This window comes from Phodopus roborovskii, unplaced genomic scaffold (genome assembly GCF_943737965.1).
Source record: "Phodopus roborovskii unplaced genomic scaffold, PHOROB, whole genome shotgun sequence".
NCBI classification, from domain to species: domain Eukaryota; kingdom Metazoa; phylum Chordata; class Mammalia; order Rodentia; family Cricetidae; genus Phodopus; species Phodopus roborovskii.
This window is the reverse complement of record NW_026125444.1, coordinates 6,224,100-6,242,740: the sequence shown is the minus strand read 5'-3', so window position 1 is coordinate 6,242,740 and position 18,641 is coordinate 6,224,100. Positions and strand designations below refer to the sequence as shown.

The 18,641-nt window shown below is 39.4% G+C and overlaps 1 protein-coding gene across 6 annotated transcripts in view; it reads right to left on the bottom strand.

Annotated features, from left to right (window-relative positions):
- The window catches only part of St7 (suppression of tumorigenicity 7), a 228,886-nt gene that overhangs the window by 73,200 nt on the left and 137,045 nt on the right, over window positions 1-18,641 (bottom strand). For 5 of the 6 annotated variants that reach the window (XM_051175717.1, XM_051175722.1, XM_051175720.1 and 2 more), the window contains 6 exons: window positions 14,825-14,879; window positions 13,518-13,633; window positions 11,603-11,678; window positions 9,369-9,437; window positions 7,348-7,502; window positions 5,026-5,123 (listed from right to left, as the gene is read on the bottom strand). In XM_051175717.1, coding sequence (XP_051031674.1) covers window positions 5,026-5,123; window positions 7,348-7,502; window positions 9,369-9,437; window positions 11,603-11,678; window positions 13,518-13,633; window positions 14,825-14,879 — 569 coding nt within the window. The remainder of the gene's footprint in view (window positions 1-5,025; window positions 5,124-7,347; window positions 7,503-9,368; window positions 9,438-11,602; window positions 11,679-13,517; window positions 13,634-14,824; window positions 14,880-18,641) is intronic. The other variant, XM_051175718.1, reaches the window with a different exon arrangement.

The window sequence follows — 18,641 nt, the reverse complement described above, 5'->3', positions numbered from 1 at the left end:
AGTGTGACATCTGTGTCAGGTGGGAGGTCCGGACACAAAAAGGGAAATGATTCCACAGAAACAGTAAAATAACAATGGAAGAAAATGGCTCAGAGATGTGAAGAAAACTACAGAGAGCCGGGAAACAAGTCAACTCTCAGAGAGGCTACAGACTCGGGGAAAGAAGACAAATACTGATCCAAAAGCCTAAACAAGGAACAAAGAAGGCCTCTCACCAGGAATTCACAAAAACCTCCAACTTAGGTTATTCTTGCCTTTGACACCTCCTTAAGGAATTCCAGATGGGCGAACAGGGTACTTGGGAGGCTTGTGCCCAAACAGAGTCCAGGCTACAAGTGGGACACACATAAAGTCTGTATGGAAACAGATCTACTCAGTCCTTCATGAGGTTCTATCCTGCACTACTACCACCACCACCGCAGCCTAGGTGCAGTTAGGAATGTCTGTGGACAACTGGAGAGTGATGGGACTTAGGTCACTACAGTATACGGCCCGGTCTCCCCTATCCTACAATACACAGGACAGCAGCTCCCCAACAAATTATTACACAGCCCAAATGTTCACAGAGCTGAGCTCTGGGAAACCTGCTTTAAACAGATGAGCACAGGAGCTGTTAGGTTCTTTCAGAGAGGCAGACTGCTCCATCCTTATGGTTTATTCATACCCAGCTTGACAAGTATGACTAAGGAGTTAGAGCACAGATACCTGCCTTGTAGATTCCACTTCAAATACACTCAAATAGGACCAGGGAGAGACAAGCATAGTAGATGTTAAAAGGAAAAAACAAAAGGGAAAGCAGTAGCCTATACCCAACATTAAAGATAAGAACCAACACAATGACTTTTGCTTACATTTAAGACAGGAAAATGCAACTCTGTTCATCCTGAACCATCACCACATTGCGGCAAAGCTCAAAAGGCAAGCACCCCAGCTCTGTTCACTTCCAAAACACTCCTTTTGCACTAAGGTGCTTGTGTACTCTTGGCTGCAAAGGAGTTCTATGGTAAAGGAGCTTGGTTCTTATATATAAAATATAAATATAGATAAAACAATACCATCCTGGAATGTACAATGGCTAACAGGTTGTTTTAAGAATGGAGACTCTATTCATCTTAACAGCAGAGAGTCAAATGTGCATTTACGTCAGCAACATTTCACCGATGAAATCCAGTATTTCATTTGAACTGTTGAATAATCTTAAATTTTGGAAATAAAAGTCTCTTCAGCCACACTCCCAGAATTCTCTTTCATGTTCTTTCAATGATAGGGACTTTGAGACTTTTCCAGAAAAACCTCTTCAAATGGCCCTGCTTTTCATGTGGAAGGTGTTCCAACCCTGGCATTCCAATTTCCACTCTAAAATCTGCTCAAGGGAAATTTGAACTCATGCATATGGAGAAGAGATAGCTCTGTCTCAATGAGAAAATAGATCTCCCTGCCTACATGTTTTGTCAGCAGGCTGCCTGGAACCCACTGTGCTACTTTATCAGAGGACGTTTTAAGGCTAGATGGTTTCTGCACATGCTGTTAACTCTGAGGAGTTGATCCTCAGAGAAGAATGGCCCCCACAAGAAAGGAGGACTGGCCAACAACCCTGTGCTGCAAGGCCCAGATGCATCCTCTGTGCAGGGTGAAAGGGCACTTACGGAGTTTCTGAAACCACACTTTTAATCTTTTCTTTTAAAACACATCTCTCCCAGGCCTGGCACTGTTCCCCATAGTAATATGGCCACTCCAGCAAGGCCTGTATTGATGGACACTCCATAAACTCAGAGAAAAGGCAATGTGCATTGGCATTTTAAGAATGAAAGGTAGTTTTGTACTTAATACAAAAGTCATACCTATCTTGTGCATACAATTATGCATGTAATATGTAGGTATACATGGACATGTCAATAGAGAAAACCCAAAGGAAATTATTTGATTTATTCACTCAAGAAAACAAAACTGGTTTGAGATAAACGACTGTCAGTTCCCCTAATCTAATCAGTAAATAGTGAAGGCATAAAATGGTGTGTTCCATCCAGTAAATATGCACAATATTATGACAATTTTCAAAAATACTTAAATTTTAATTTAAAAATGAAATTGGAATTACCTCAAGATGTCCTTCAGGACAACTGGCAAGAAACCATATTCATAACTTATGTAATGGAAAATATGAAGAAAACTATAAGCATTGATATTACATGCCAAGTGTGTTCACATTATTAACTGGATTCTCTTCACCCAGTAGAGTTTTCCTAATGATAGGAAGTATTAGCCCCTATTACTGACAGAGTAAGTGATGAGCCTACACCACAGAAAAGGTAGAGGTCAGTCCTCAGCCAGGCTTTTTGACTGCTTGCCAATGTCTCTCCCTCTGTGTCCCAGAATTTCTCTCTAAACCTATATTTGGACTAGATTGGAAAACAGAACTGAAGATACAAAATAATGTGAAACCAAAAGCCAATCACACACTAAATACGTGATAGATATGCTGATTTTAAGCTTGTGAAATTTTATATGTATACACTGAAAATAATCAGAGAAGACCAACGAAAATGGAATTAAAACACTCAGAAATAGCTTTTCCTATGGAAATGCTTAAGCACATAAGAAGAACACTGAAATATATTCCTCTGTGTATTATGTCTGCTCCAGGGTAATTAAGGCTAAGAATACATGAGAAGAAGACAGTCATTTCATATTCATCTCAGGAGAAATCCATCAACACAAAGTCTCAGTTCTGAACATCTATGCCCCTAATACAAAGTCACCCACATTCGTAAAAGAAACACTACTAAAACTCAAAGCTCATATAAAACCTCACACACTTACAGTGGGAGAATTCAGTACACCACTCTCAACACTAGACAGGACCACAAATCAGAAACTCAACAAAGAAACAAAAGAATTAACAGAAGTTATGTCTCAACTGGGGTTAACAGACATCTATAGAACATTCCATCCAAAGACAAAATAATATACCTTCTTCTCTGCTCCACATGGAACCTTCTCTAAAATCGACCACATACTAGGTGACATAACAAACCTCAACAGATACAAGAGAATAGGAATAGTCCCCTGTATCTTATCGGACACCATGCTTTAAAATTGGAATTCAACAACAACACAAATAGCAGAAAACCTGCAAACTCATGGAAACTGAACAATGTGCAATTGCACCACTCCTGGGTCAAAGAAGAAATAAAGAAAGAAATTAAGGACTTTCTAATATTCAACAAGAATGAGGATACAACATACCCGAACTTATGGGACACCTTGAAATCAGTGCTACGAGGTAAGTTCACTGCACTAAGTGCCCATATGAAGAAAACAGAGGATAGTCACATAAGAGAATTAACAGCCCAACTGAAAGCCTTAGAACAGAGAGAAGCGAATTCACCCCGCAGGAGTAGACGCCAGGAAATAATCAACTTGAGGGCTGAAATCAACAAAATAGAAACCAGGAAAACAATACAAAAAAATCAATGCAACAAAGAGTTGGTTTTTTGAGAAAATCAACAAGATAGACAAACCTTTATCCAAATTAACGAAAAAGCAGAGACAGAACATGCAAATTAACAAAATCAGAAACGAAATGGGGAACATAACAACAGACACGAGGAAATCCAGACAATTTTCAGGTCATACTTTGAAAATCTGTAACCACAAAAATTGAAAATTCAAAGGAAATGGACAAGTTTCTGGATAACTATCACTCACCTTTTTTTTTTTTTTTTTTTTTTTTAATGGAGAAATGATTCTTACTAATAATGACAACAACCAAAAAGGAAGACCAAAGCTCCCTTAATGACTTTAAAAACACTGTTCTCTTCTGCTTTATAACTCTTCCAGGCTTCCTTTTTTCTTCGTTCTTCCTTAAATTGTATTTTATCTTATTACACAATTTTAGCACTTGGCCTGGAACCCAGCGCCTGTTCCATACTCTGCATGTGCTCTGTCAATAAGCCAAATCTCACAATGTTTTTTTTTTTTTTTTTTTTTTTTAAATGTATACAGACAGGCTCTTTATCTGCATGTATGTCTGCAGACCAAAAGAGGGCATCAGTTTGTGAGCCAAAATGTGGTTGCTGGGAATTGGAACTCAGGACCTCTGGAAGAGCAATCAGTGCTCTAAACCACTGAGCCATCTCTCCAGCCACTTTTCTTAGTTCTTATGATGGCTACAACTAATAAAGCGCCCTGGTTCTCAAGAATCTAGGGAAAGTGACTGAACTTGCTACAGTAGGGTTAACTCACTGTAATACTAAATTTGGATGTAACAGTGTGACCCATAATCCATTTCCTAGTAACTACACATTGAAAAAGTAAATCATCCACCCTTTCCCACTGCAGAAGATGGGCAGAAACCTGGGAGGAGATGAGGACAATGAAGCAGTGCTCTCCAGACACGACAAGGAGGCAGAGCATACGAACTCCCACAGGTAATGGCATCATTCATGAGACCTGTACCAAAGCCCAGCACGGAAGCAGGAGACACTGAGTCCCATGAAACTGGGAGGGGATGTTGGGGATGGACAGAGAAGGAACTGGGACAGCAGAAAACAGGAGTGGATTCAGTCAAATACACACGATGAGTGTAAGGAATTCTCAACAATAAAAAAAATAATTAGATTACTGGACATTAAAATATCTTGAAACAAAATTTAAAAATGAAATAAAAAAACCACAAATTATCTAAAATGGGTAAACTTCTTATTGGTTTCCTGCAACAGTCCCAAAGGCTGACGAATAAAGAAACCTACTGATATTTCTAAAAATATGTCAGTCAGCCTATATTAAACACTTTGCATATTATCTCACTTAAATCTTACAGGACTCTTACAAGGACACTGCAAAAACCAAGGTTACCTTACAGATAAGGAAAATGGAGCACAGAAACTAAATGAATTTAAATGCCCCAGGTTGTTCACCCTGTCAGATGGGAGCTGACTTGGCCACCCATGGGACCACTGTGCTATCACTGGCTCTGTGTTCAGGGTTCATCGCTGCCAAGGCCACGCCTGAGTGCAAACTCACATCTCTCATCATTTTCACTGCTTCTCTGGTCCTCCCAAGTCTTCGGGCACACATTGCCAGTCTCCTCTTGATATAGACCAAGACATTGGTGTCTCGTCCTGAGAAAGGAGAGATGAAACATCAACATTAAAAAAAAAAAAAAAAAATCAATAGAAGCTGAGAGCTTTAAGTTAACTAGCAAGAAAAAAAAAATGCAAAGGCCCATTTGCCTTACCCTTAAAGAAATTCCTCAAAGAGGACAGTCTGCTCCTTTGGCCTCTCCTACTGCCAAGAGCACAGAGAACTAGTTTTGTTAATAACAGAATGGACACAGAGTAAAGCAAAAGTACTCAGATGCCCAAAGGCCAAAATCATGACTGATTACCTAATCTGTGCTTTTGAGTTAGGCATGTTGAATATTTGATAATAAATAAAATCTGTCATACAGGGCTAAGAAAATGAACACACCAATGTTGCGAGCAGTTTACAAGCAAGAATTTTGTATTCCTAAGTGTGCGTGCTTTTGGTAAAGATGCAGAGGTGAATCTCAGGTTGCATCCTGATGAACTATTTTTTTCCCGTTCCTGACATTAACTCTGGAGAAGCCTCGTCTTGAACTTCTGGTTCATATTATTCTTTCTCTAACACTAGTGACATCATAATCATCTCCAGGTCCCAAAAGCAGTTGGTTTTAGATGGCAATATAACACATTCCAGATATGACAATAGAGTATGCAACAAAATGAAAAACTACCCTAGTGTTAGCGAGAGCACTGACAAGCTAAACAGTTATAACAATAGCCATTGAAACGGCCCTTAAAAAGTATATTAGCAGCTTCTTATCTCAATCTTTTATTTAATTATGTATTTTGGATATGTTTCCAGACCAGTGAGAACATGCATATGCTTAATCCTCAATAAAATTACCGTGTTTGAGAAAAATATGACACACCTGTTATGGATTAAGTACATGTAGATACTCAGCTATTAAAAGATGTTGAGACCAAAGTCTGAACATTTCAAGTTTTAAACAATGAGAACAAGATGTGTGCTGAAAAACTGCCAAGTACCTACAAATTATTTTAAAGATGTGATTATATTTTTGGATAGATTTAGGCAACAGGTTGAAAGGATTTAATTTAGAGAAGAAAGGAAAGAAAATGTCTTATGTTATATTACAGGCTATGTAGTTTATATATTAATTCCCATTTAGTTCACAAAATTAGACATCTACCACACATCTTCAAAATGCACTATTATATTCTTACAATGATCAGAGACCTTATTGCAGAATAAAACTGAAAACCTGTGTATTGACAGCTTGTGAGGACATACTTCCACACGTGTGGACTATAATGTAATGATATTGCTGGCACCTGAGACCTAGAGACTGAGTCAGTCAGGTCCTATACCAAATCCAAGTTTAATATTAAAATTTAATTATATGATATCAAGTATGAAGGACATATACCCCTACTCTCCAAACCAAAGGAGAGAAAGATGAAGTGAGAGAAATTCTACCTAAGAGAAACAACTCAGATTTTTGTCAGACCATGAAAACACTTTTCTCCCACAAGGATCACTGGATTTCTGTTTAAATAACCAACCAAGATGAGTCAAGGGGCTCAGGGAACCCCAGCAATTACTTTACCCTACTTCTATACTGTTCCCGCAAAGCATCATGGGTTCTCAGGTTCAGGGTATTGAAGTAAAGGGCCCCACCCTTTAAGGAGTTACCTTACAAAAGTGTTATTTGTAATAAAATTTCAATAATTAGGAACCTATGGTTCTTTCTCAAAAACAATACTAATGATTTTTAAATAAGGACTAAATGCAGATAGACTATAACCAATAGAAGTTATATTCTAAATTGTCCTTTTTCAACCATGCCTCTAGACACGCTATGCAAGACTTAGAAAATAGCATTTTCTTATGATACGAAACTTGGACTTAACGTTCTGAGATGGAGAAGCAGCTGCTGAACAGAAGAACTATGTATGAATTCTGAAGAGAAGCGACTATTAAAAGTCATTGTGATGGGAGGTGCGTGGGAAGGTTTGGAGGAAGAAACGGGAAGGGGGAAATGATGCAATTGTGATCTCAAAAAAAAAAAAAAAAAAAAAACTGCTTAAGAAGTGACTGCTGCTTGTTCACAGCAATGAGATTCTGTGGGCATCGATAAAATGTGAACACAATGGTTCAAGTTAACTGAGGTTGTCAAGTTAACTGTGCACTGAGTGGTTTTGTCTAACAGATCCCAGGTCTGTGCTGGACTGAACCTTTGTTCCTATTAATATTTTACCATTCTGATTCCCCCGTGTGTCACCCCAGGGAAAACCTTACTGTGTTGAGCTTCATACTGGGAGCCATGGTGCTGAAGCTGTTGAGAGCGTCGGTAGCAGCCATCTCCAGCCTTCAGGGCCTGCTTGAAGAGTTTCTCTGCTTCAGCAATAGTTGTTGCCTCTTCTTCAGCCAGGAGGATATAAGCAGTTGCACACCTGTCCGTTCAGATATTCAAATTACAACTCCAAGCACACTGCAGGAGATTGTGGGAGCTCATGCAGAAGAGCAAGGAGTTACACCAAACATGCAGCATGACCAACTGTTTCATGCACCTGTTTGTAGCTGTTGACACAGTAATGGTACAAAAGAAACAACTACAGTTTAGCTTGAGAGGTAGGATGCGTAGTGTTAGGAGCACGGGGCTCATGATGTGAGTTGGCCCCTTATTAATGTGTCACTTGGGGTAAGGGATCACTCTGCCTCCCTGAAGGATAGCATGGGATCTGTTCTGTGTCTTTGTGAAGGTTCATAAGATACTTTCGGTGAAGCGCTTAGTGTAGCTGTCAGCTCTGAGGACATGCTCAGTGAATGTCAGCTAATGATGACAGCTATAATAACTACTAGGGAATGTCTCCTTCCAACACTTGGAGAGTTACATACAGTTTCCTTTTGTTTTCTAAATACAGACTGTTTTCAATTCAAGAGTTTCTCCAGAGTGTAAAATTCATGAAATCAGGTTACTGACTGAAAAAAAAAACAAAACAAAACAAAAAAAAAACCCCAAAACAAAACAACACAGTGCTTGGAAATCCCATGGCAGCACTGATTTTCTGCATCAGGGAATGAGAAGAACCTGGAAAAGTAGTTTCTGAAAAGCCTGAGCTCTGACTCAGCTATGCTACCTAAGAAGAGTCCAGTCTCCTGCCGCCAACAACAAGCTAGCATTTGCTGCTTGTGTACAGTAAGCACTGCACCCGGCACTAAACATCACCTCACGTAACCCTTTAACAACCCTCCGAGGTAGGAAGCCAAAAAGGATATGCAGTTAACTCAGCAACAGAGGAGGCTTTGAGAAACGCAGCCCTTCCAAATCCTACAGAGAACAGCCCAGTGGCAGGGAAGGGAGGGTCTGAGGGGATGAGAGGGCCAGAACAGACCACAGGGTGTCGATCCACACTCATCCCTTCTCTCTCCATGTCGACTTCTCTGTGGCCAGTGCCCTCGTTCTCTCCACAAGACCACAGAGAGGAAATAAGCAGAAATTAAAACTAAAGGTTACTGGGTGAAAACTGCAAAGCCAGCCAGGAGAAAGTATGAATGTAACAGATAATGTGAGGTTTGGGGCCATCTGATCCTTGAGGGTGGCGGGGAGTCTTACAAATTCTTTATAATCCATCTAATTTCAAGTGAGAGCCAGCAGTGCAGTTTTACCTAAATCTGATAAGGTCGGGAGAAAATATACAGAATAAAAGCTAGAAACGCAATTACTATGGAGGACAGAATATATGACTTGGGAAGAATAATAGCAATGATAAAACTGTGTCATGGGTCACTGAAAGAAACTACTTAGGTAGGCATCACAGGAAGTATATAAGGCTTCAGGTGCCCACATATAAATATGTGTTTAAAGGAATGAACTGAATGTTGAGATAATGGTAGCTGTAGGCGCGGTGTCAAAGGAACTAGTTATAAAATTGCAGCTGCTGAGGTGGGAGCTCTTGAATAGTTAGGGCAAGGCTACTTGCTTTATGTGTTCTTACTTCAAACAGTATTTTTAGAAGGAGAGGCAGAGTAGCAGTACTAGCCAAGACATGTGTCCATGTGGAAACTCGTGAGTTTTGGGTAGGAACATGCTAAGAGCTTGTGAGTGAAAGAAAAAGGAGAGAGCAATAGACTTGCTAATGGTTGGGGGGGACAGAACAGGGTTCTCAGCTCGATGGAAGGTGTAGATGATGCGTCTTTGTCACAACACAATACACAGACAGAAGCAAGAAGTGTGGTGATGGGGTGTCAACCATCCAGATATCTGCTAGAAGTCTTGTTTGGTTAGAAGTAGGGTACCCGACAGGTTCTTGACTTACTTCGGTAACAATTTTATCTCCCAGATGGTAGAGGAAGCAATTAGGGGAACTTCAACTCTGGACCTAATTCTGACCAAGAAGAAAAAAATAGTTGGTGAAATGAAAACGGATAGAACATTCAGCGAGAGTTACTACGTCATTCCAGAGGTCAATCAAGGAGGTGGAGGTAGACTGCAAAACTTCATAGGAAAGAGGCATGACTCAATGGCACAAGATGTAGTGTGGAAAATGGCTCAAGAGGACAGAACAGCTTCCAAATGTTCAACTGTAATCATAATGACACATAACCTCTCAGGAAGGGTAGAGGGACTGCACTGAAGTAACCAGCATGGCTTCGCGGAGATCTAGCCCAGGTCAGATTCTTAAAGGACATGCAAACAAAACAAAAGATGAAAAGAGAGCACGTGATGGACTGTAAGAAGTGGAATGGATTCATAAGAATAACCTCGGGAGAACTGAAATCCCAAATTAGCCAGGCTTGGCTAAATAAATCACAAAATGAGCAAACATACAAAAACCACTAAAGAAAACTACCTATTCTCTGTTTTAAAAGTATTTCTATTGCTCCCCCTCCTAATTTTTCCAAAATCACCACGAAAACAAATAAGCAAAACAGACAATCCAACAACATTAAAATAAAGGAGGTTTATGGTTAATAGAGGGAGATTAATAAAGAGAAAAGGAGACTCTCTCACTCCCGTCTTGTTCCTGGCCTTTATCAAGGAGAATGACTGTCAGACTAAAAAGGAGAGAAGAAATTAAACTCTAAAATGAATAAAAAGATGTAAGACAGCACATTGTAATACATTCTAAATGAACTACTATTCTGAGAAAGGCAAATTCTAGGAAGCCAACTGACTTTGCAGGCAGGACATGGAATTGCACTCAATGGATAGTTGTGGGATCACAAAGAATAGAGACTACAAGATGAGATGACAAATGTGGCATAAATTTTCAAACCAGGAAAGAAGGCTGACTTCCCAAATGACAGAACAGTGATCCAGAAAGAAATTCCAATGGGTTATTAAAGAAATGGCCTCTAAGCACATTAAATAAAAAATAAAAATAAAATAAATGAAGCAGAAACCACTAGAAGCCAGCTTAAATGGTTAAGAATAACTAACACAGGGTTGCTAACTTCATTTTCCCTAGCAGACTTACAATATATGAAAGCTCTCTGAACAGCTGACATACTTAAGATTAAAATGGAGAAATGTGGGCTGAGTCGCAGTGTGACACAGTGCTGGTAACTGGCTGAATAATACCAAAGGAAGGTGATTTATGAAGGCACGAGCCTTCAGGGTACTTTCTACATGTCATGCCCCAGGATTTTGTCGTCCTGATACTTTTCTCAGAAATATGAATGACACATAAAAGGCAGGGATATTAAACTTGTAGATGACAGGAAAGCAAAAGGTAGTTGGCATGACAGAGTCAGAACCCATGAAGATCCAGCATAACAGGGACAGGGTTAGAAACTTAGTGACTCTTTTATTTTCCAAGACCTCTGGAGAAGATTCTGTAACCTTCTTGAGAAAATCACAAAATAGTTTAACAATGACCACTTGGCAAGGGTCCTGTTGAGGTGATTCAAACACCAGATGGGTGGTTGAGGGAATTGACCTTTAAGGTCTCTGCCAACCCTGACTTCTAATGACTCCAATATTAAGAATCTCATTTTCTGAAACCTCCCGAAGAAAGTTCCCACTCTTCCTTGATAGCCCGTAGAATATTTAGCAATGGTAAGGGCAACGTTTCCTCTTGTTTTCATCTTTACATTAAAACATTTTAATCTTTTTTTCCCCACTGTTTGTCTTTTTTGTTGTTGTTGCTGTTATTCCCACTAGCAGAAGTTAGATCTAGAAACAGGGATGCGGAGATAAGTATTCTACATCTAGAAAGGAAGGTCCCTGTCAAAAACGTTCTAGATATGCCAAGAACTGCCCTCAGCTTATGTTCTTACAGTCTGTCAAGTATATCCCTCAAAGGGCTTAATCACAATAAAGGCACTTTGTTCTAATCCTCTGCATACACATACATACACACACACACACACACACACACACACACACACACACACACACACACACACAGAGCTGTCCTTCATAGAAGCAAAGATTTAGAAAGCAATAGCCTCAGATACACAGCTTAACAGAAGTGTCCCATCGGTGGTGACTGAAAATACTCAGCACTCGACCTGACTCCTTAGCACAGCAAGTCTGTTCCCTACTTACTCATTTATCTCCAAGGCTTCATGAGCTGCAGAAATCCTGGCTTGAGGGTTCCTCTCTCTCCAAGCTTTTTGCATTACTAGTTAGAAAAAAAAAAAGGAACAATGCAAGTCAACTGGTACATATAAATGGAGTGACAGGGTGGGCATAGGACAGTAAGTAGTTGGCAGCTCTAATTGTAAGAGAACATGTTATTATCAAGAAAGTCAGGCCATATCTCCAACATCACACCAGCATTCTGAATTACTGTTGCTATTCAGTTGCCTATAACTATTTTGTGCGGGTATTAAAGGACAGATATAAATATCACATCCTAAAAAAGTCAAGAAAATGAACTTATAGTTCATTTTCCTGTCTTTTAACTTCAATAAGCATTTGTTGTTAGAAAACATTATTTTACACATTTTGAAATTGCTATTTTTATGTCCAGATCATCTGGAATGTACCTGCTCCCATCTGAAGTGACCCTCTCAGTAATTTATTCATTCTATAATACATAGTTCCTACTTAACATGTTCCAAAGAATTTGCTATAAGCTCTGGATATTTGAATGCTGAAATTATGTAGATAATGTGAACTGAGTTAAAGTGCTGTAGGATTTTGCTTTGACTTGGATATTTGTGACAGCAACAGGGACTTAAAAAACAGTATTATTATATAATTTGATAATTCATATTTTATAAGTCAGTTCCTTAAAAGTATGTAGAAATTGTTTTTTTAAGGTATTCTCCTGACTATTTTTATGCCAACTTGATATCAGCTGTGTAATTTGGGAAGAGAGACTCTCAATTGAGACTATGCATCTATAAAACCAGGTTCTGCAAGCCAGTGGGGTGTTTTCTCAGTACAGACAGCGGAGGACCCAGTCCATTATTGGTAGAGCCATCCCTGGGTTGTGATCCTGGCTCTATAAGAAAGAAGGCTGAACAAGCCATAGAGAGTACACCAGTAAGCAGCATTCCTTCATGGCCTCTGCATCAGCTTCTGGCCCAGTCTGAGTTCCTGCCTTCAGCGGACTGTAATTCAGGATATGTAAACCAAATAAACCCTTTCTTCCCCAAGTTGCTTTTAGTCATGGTGTTTCAGCTATTTACTTCTCACCACTTAACAATACAAAATTTACCAGTAGGAAAGTAATGAATGTGGAATGCATATTAAACAAAATCCTCTCTGAGGTAGAAAACATATATGCAGTCCTATAGCCAAAGCCAGGTGCCCTTTCAATGCTAGACCAGTGATATATTAAGTTAGTAAAGTAGACTGCTCATTCATACCCAGTGGACCCCAGCTTCTAATAAGAATGTGGTCAAGGAGACCCTGCATTTCGCCTTACCCTGGAATTCAACTCACTTTAAGTGTCTTCAAAATTCATAAAGCTTACTTGGGTATTTTAAAATCATGTTCTAGATAATAACAAGCCTCATTTCTACATTGATAATCATAATGAATACATTTCAGTAAGTGTTCTTTAAGGATCCTGGGTTTTAATAGTCAATGGAATATTTTTTTCATTATAGCGGTGTGTATGTATTCCATTGGTCTCATCACACAATTTAAGCTGTTTAGACAGCAAGCCCTGGGGATCCACCTGTTTCTGCCTCCCCAGATCATGTGCTTCCAAATCTGAATGGGTTCAAGGATCAAAATTAGGTCCTCAGGGGGGAAAAAATTAGGTCCTCATGCTTACAAGGCAAGAGCTTCACCCACTGAGATATCTCCTCAACCATTATTATTCTTTTTGTACAGCCCAGGCTGGCCTGGAACTCACTATGTAGTCCAAGAGATCCTTCTGAGTGTTAAGATTACAGATGTATGCTACCAAACCTAGTTGCAGAGCAGATATTACAGAATCACAACTATGATTTTGAATATGCTGAGGATCTTTCCCACCCTGAAGTATCTCAAGGGTTTTCCATACTTGCATCTGCAGGACGAAGATGATCCGAATCACAAGTAAAAAATGTCTGGTGATCCTGGGCAGAGAGATTCATGTCGTAGTATGTCAGAGGTTCTCGTCCTGTGACCCAAGTGTACCTGTCAAGGGCAAATGTGATGGTCAAACAGTTCTGAGGAAGGAAAGAAGACCTCCAAAGGAGGAAGCTACTAAGCATAAAACTAACTTTGCTCATGAACATCAAAACATATTTTCAAAAGTCATCCTGCTCTGGGCTCAGTGGTTAAGAGTACTGACTGCTGTCCCAGAGGATTCCTCTTGGATTCCCAGCAGCCACATGACCATGACCACTAACATTTGCTTGTAGCTTCAGCTCCAATGGAATCTGATGCCCTCTTCTGGCCTCCCTTGGTATTGCAGGAAAAGGGCACAGATAAATGCAGGCAAACCATCCATACACATACAATAAAAATAATTCTCAAAAAATTCCTTCAGGAGTTATATAGCACAAAATAAATACAAATTTTCTCTTCTACTTTTGCCTTAACATTTTAGTAGTCCTTGAAAAGACAAACTCCCCTAATTAATATTACAAATAAACATTTCCCCAAAAACTATATTTCTCATTTGCCTAATTACTACATTCAAATTAAGTTGCAATATAACCTTTAGGAATCCATATATTAAGTTCCAGGGAACCTTCAGAATTTGGGAGGTGTACAACATATACTGAAAAGAGGGAGTGCAATAGGCCACTGAGGTGGCTCAGGGAATCAGGGCCCCTGCAGCCAAGCCTGAAAATCCAAGTTCTGTCTCTAGAACCCTAATAGTGGGAGGGGACCATCAGCTCCCACAAGCTCCTCTGCAACATATAGATATGCATGCATACATACACCCACTTAATAGTTTTTTCAAAGAATAAGTGCAATAGAAAAAATTACAGCCTAGAGTTTTGCACATTATCTCCAACTACAGTGTCAAAATACCTATAAAACGGAAAAGTAAAACCACATTAAGACAGTATAAAAATGGAAGTTGCTGGACATGGTGACACATGCCTATAATCTGAACACTCGCTCGTGAGACCAAAGGATCAGGAGCTTAGGGTACTCATGGCCACACGGCAAGTTCTGGACTCTGAAGCGGTCTCAAACAAAAGCAAGCAAGAAAATAAGAAGGAGGGGGAAAGAAAGGAGGATGGGCGGGAAGAAATGCGGAAGGGGGAGGGGGGAGTAAAGTACACTGCATGACCCCTAAGTGAACTAGCAGTATAGCAACTTGCCACTTCTGCTCTCTACACCATTTATTTCCTGGGCTGACAAAAGACTCACCGATTGTATTCAGCACCCCTAAACAAATTCAGCGGGTTTCGCCACACTTTGCACTCTGTAACAAAGAGGATATGAAAATGTAAGCCCAGCGACGTTAGGAGCTAATTACTTCAGTAAAAAACACCCTTCCGGGCCCTTTGATAAGATAGTTTTCTTTTCTACCCTCTATGTAGGAAGCTGAGAAACAAAAGGCAGCCCTTGAGATTAATCAGGTAATTGAGACTAATAGGGACTGGGACAGGGGAAACTTCACATAATCTCTGGGCCCAAGTTCCTTGTTTTTTCAAATCATAGCACATGCCAATGTCAGCTACTGTGTGACTGTCTGTGGTTATCCTAAGAGATTTGAGCAGATTTTATGAATTTGCCTTGAGAAGTATAGGTTAGGGTACATGTAGAGAAGAGACTACTTTCCATCGCTCTGGAATACGTCTCTCAGTGACATCATCCATGACAAACTCAAGCCCTGCAGCACAACACAGAGAGCCTAGACTCAGACGATTAAGGACGAAGCTAGTTTTTATTTGGAGATAATTTGCTACATTGATATTGTCTTCCCAGGAAGGAATAGGAAAATTAATAAAGTTACCACAGTTGCAGAAAGAAGTTCTATTCAAATAAACTGTTCGGGGACATTTTGATTTTCACACTAATGCTGACGCATACATGCGAGCCATCGCTCTAATGCCATAATTCTGATTACTAAGATTATACATTTTTGTTATATAGGGAGCACAGAAACTTAGGACCATGGGGATTTTACTTTGAGAAGTCCATTAATAGCTTTAAGATTTGTTATATTAAGCATGCAATTAATAAGCAACAATTGTTTTCAAACATCCTATTAATCAAGACTTTCTAACGATTAATAATACTAGATCTCTTTGGATACAGTTTTATTAGAAAATAAAACTAACTTGACCAAAGCCAAAACATCAGTACTCAAAGAACACACCCAATGATATGTACAATCAAAATGATGGCAGAAATCCAAGATATATTAAAGGCCAGAGGATGAGTCATTGGATTCTACAGTAGGCTTGCTCATCCAACTTCTAACCCTCCACCCCTCTATCCTTCTACTTATCCAATAGGCATTACTTTAACACTCAGTGGAGGAGGAAACGTGTGAGCCCGTGTTACAATACTCTGCAGGTAATAAAATGAAAAGCACTGCTGAAATGTCCTGTGTCATCACAGAACAGGACTGCTGGAATGGTAAAGCAAGTACACACATATAATGGGATATGTGTTTTCATTTCAAAGAGATGAATTTATATTTAAATTAAGCCAGTACCTCATTTTAAAATTACCCAATGTTTGTGTTGGCCCTAAAATTTTGCCACCTAGCTTAATTTATAACTTAACACAACATCTCTGAATTCTAACAAAGATTTGATATTTATCATGTCATATGACACTAACCAGTTAATTCTCTCTGCTGTGCAAACAAAAGCCTATTAGAAGGGTCATGAACACTGTGATTCCAGATCTTGGCTTGAAATATCGTGGCCAGCCAAACAATCGTGGTTACTCCACACTTGAGGGCTGGAGTAACTCTTAGAATGTGATCACTCCCAACTATTCCCCAGTTCAACTACAGAGATTCAAAATGCTCCTCTTAGCACTTCCTGAATCCTGCAAGGTCTATAGTCAGGCTACAATAAACTTGTATGTGACTTGTATACAAGGATGTACAGGGTAGAAATATTTACAATAAAATATTTTTGGATATTTTAAAAGATATTTCTTCTATTTGGTTTTATAGGTAATATTAATTGGCCAATTTTTTTCCTACAACAACTATATTATTATAGTGCCTGGGAAAATAAGCACTATTCAAAACCCAATTGACAAATTAGAATAAAAATTATGTCCTGTTAAATTTTGTCTCTATTACATCAGTTGAAACTTAAAATATTTCTAAGGAAAAATAACTCCAAAAAGAAATACTGTGTATACTTCAAATAGTCAAAAAGCAGTGCCTAAAGAATGTCTTATTTAAGAATTTGCTTAAAATAATAGCCAGCAGGGGGTGCTGCAAACTTCTAAAACGTTAAATTTATCACTTAAAATCCTTGTTAACTTGATGTTGCAAAACTGTTCTGTATTCTCTTTTAAATGATCCCTGGAACTTGGAGATTAAGATGCAAGTAACTGTAGACGACGTAAAGGGGAGAAAGGAGACCAAGAAGTACAAAGCAAATGTCTTCCTAATTTTCTATGTTTGAAATTGAAGGCACAGGGCAGATTCTTTTTCCTTAAGAAATTAAGCAATATAAAGGTTGTTTTGTATGCATACATCAAATGTTTGCCTTAATTGACATCACAGCTACATAAATTTCATCTTTGTTGTTTCCTTCCATAATCTTTGGTGTTGAAATTCTTTTAGCATGGGATCACCCCCCATAGAGCACACCCCATAAATATCCATCGCCTGATGTGACTCAGTATAACAAGAAAAGGGTATAAATGCAGAGAAATGGACTGCCACGGGGTAAGAGAGCATGCACATATGTTCTTTGCTTGTGTGTCCTCTTGAGGAATAAACTTATTTCAGATCATATTTCAATGTTTCCTTGGAAAACCATGCTCCATTCTTTGTTATCTTCCACAATTCCTGTGTCCCGGGGAAGGAAGCAGTGATGTCACCTGGATGTCACTAAGTGCTTGTTCACATCATCAAGAGTCTACTATAAATGTGTCTCTAACACATGCACACTCTGTGTCTGCATTTGCAGTGTCCACACTACAGACTCCACTCGTGGCTTCTGTCGGCAATGTTGTGACCTCAGCATGCCTGCAAGAACACCAAATCTCGAGGGAAAGGGAACCAGCCGCCGTTAAAACAACACTTGATATTTCCCAGAGTCTAAAGGGCACATATACTACTTTGTCAGAATGGGACACAGAGGACATCAAACAATCCACTAAGGGTTTCTAAAGCGAGCTCTAAAGGTTTTTGAAGTCTCCCCCTGCCCCCTCCCACTAAAACCTTCCATCACCATCATCATCACTTTTGACCCAGTCACTGTGATGGCAAATTTTATGTCAACTGGACACAAGCTATAGTCCTCTGAGAAGAGGGAACCTCCCCTGAGAAAATGCCCCTCAGAAGACCGGGCTGCAGCAACACCTGTAGGTCGTTTTCTTTGTGGGTGGGACACACCTGGTCCTGAAGGCTGAGGTTACAGGCAGAAGCCACCACACTAGGCTTTTCATAGGAGCAGAAATAGCAACTTTTATCACAGTTTTAAGCTTAGCTTTCACTGATCCTTTCCATAAGGAGGCCTAAAGCTTGTCATCTATACCCTAATATAAATGAGTGAGATGGAAAGGTCTAGAGACCCTTTCCTCAGGGATCCTAATATAAATGAGTGAGTTTAAGGCCTGGTGTCCAGGCCTTATGACACCAGGCCTTATTACAATAGTAACAAACCTGTTCCTACCAGAACATCATGTTTCAATGTGCTGTAGCTTCATCAATTAAACTGTCCAATGGAAGAATGGGACTTCAAGATTCCTCTAGGGAATGTCAGTTACTTCAAAATAATACTTCCAATATGTCTAAAAGTTTCACTGGACATATTAGACTAACCCCAAGTGAACCAGTCTTTGAAGTGATTTGATGCTTTGATACTTCGAAACGAATACCCAATCGTCTACATCGTACTGATCAATTTTGGCAATTATTACAAGTACTCCTTCTGAAAAAAATAGTACTAATAATAATTAAGCCTTAACTACTTCATAGCTTTTCAAAAGAACTATTTTGAGAAGTGATATAAGGGTTGACTGCTGTGTTGAGCCTGCGGGA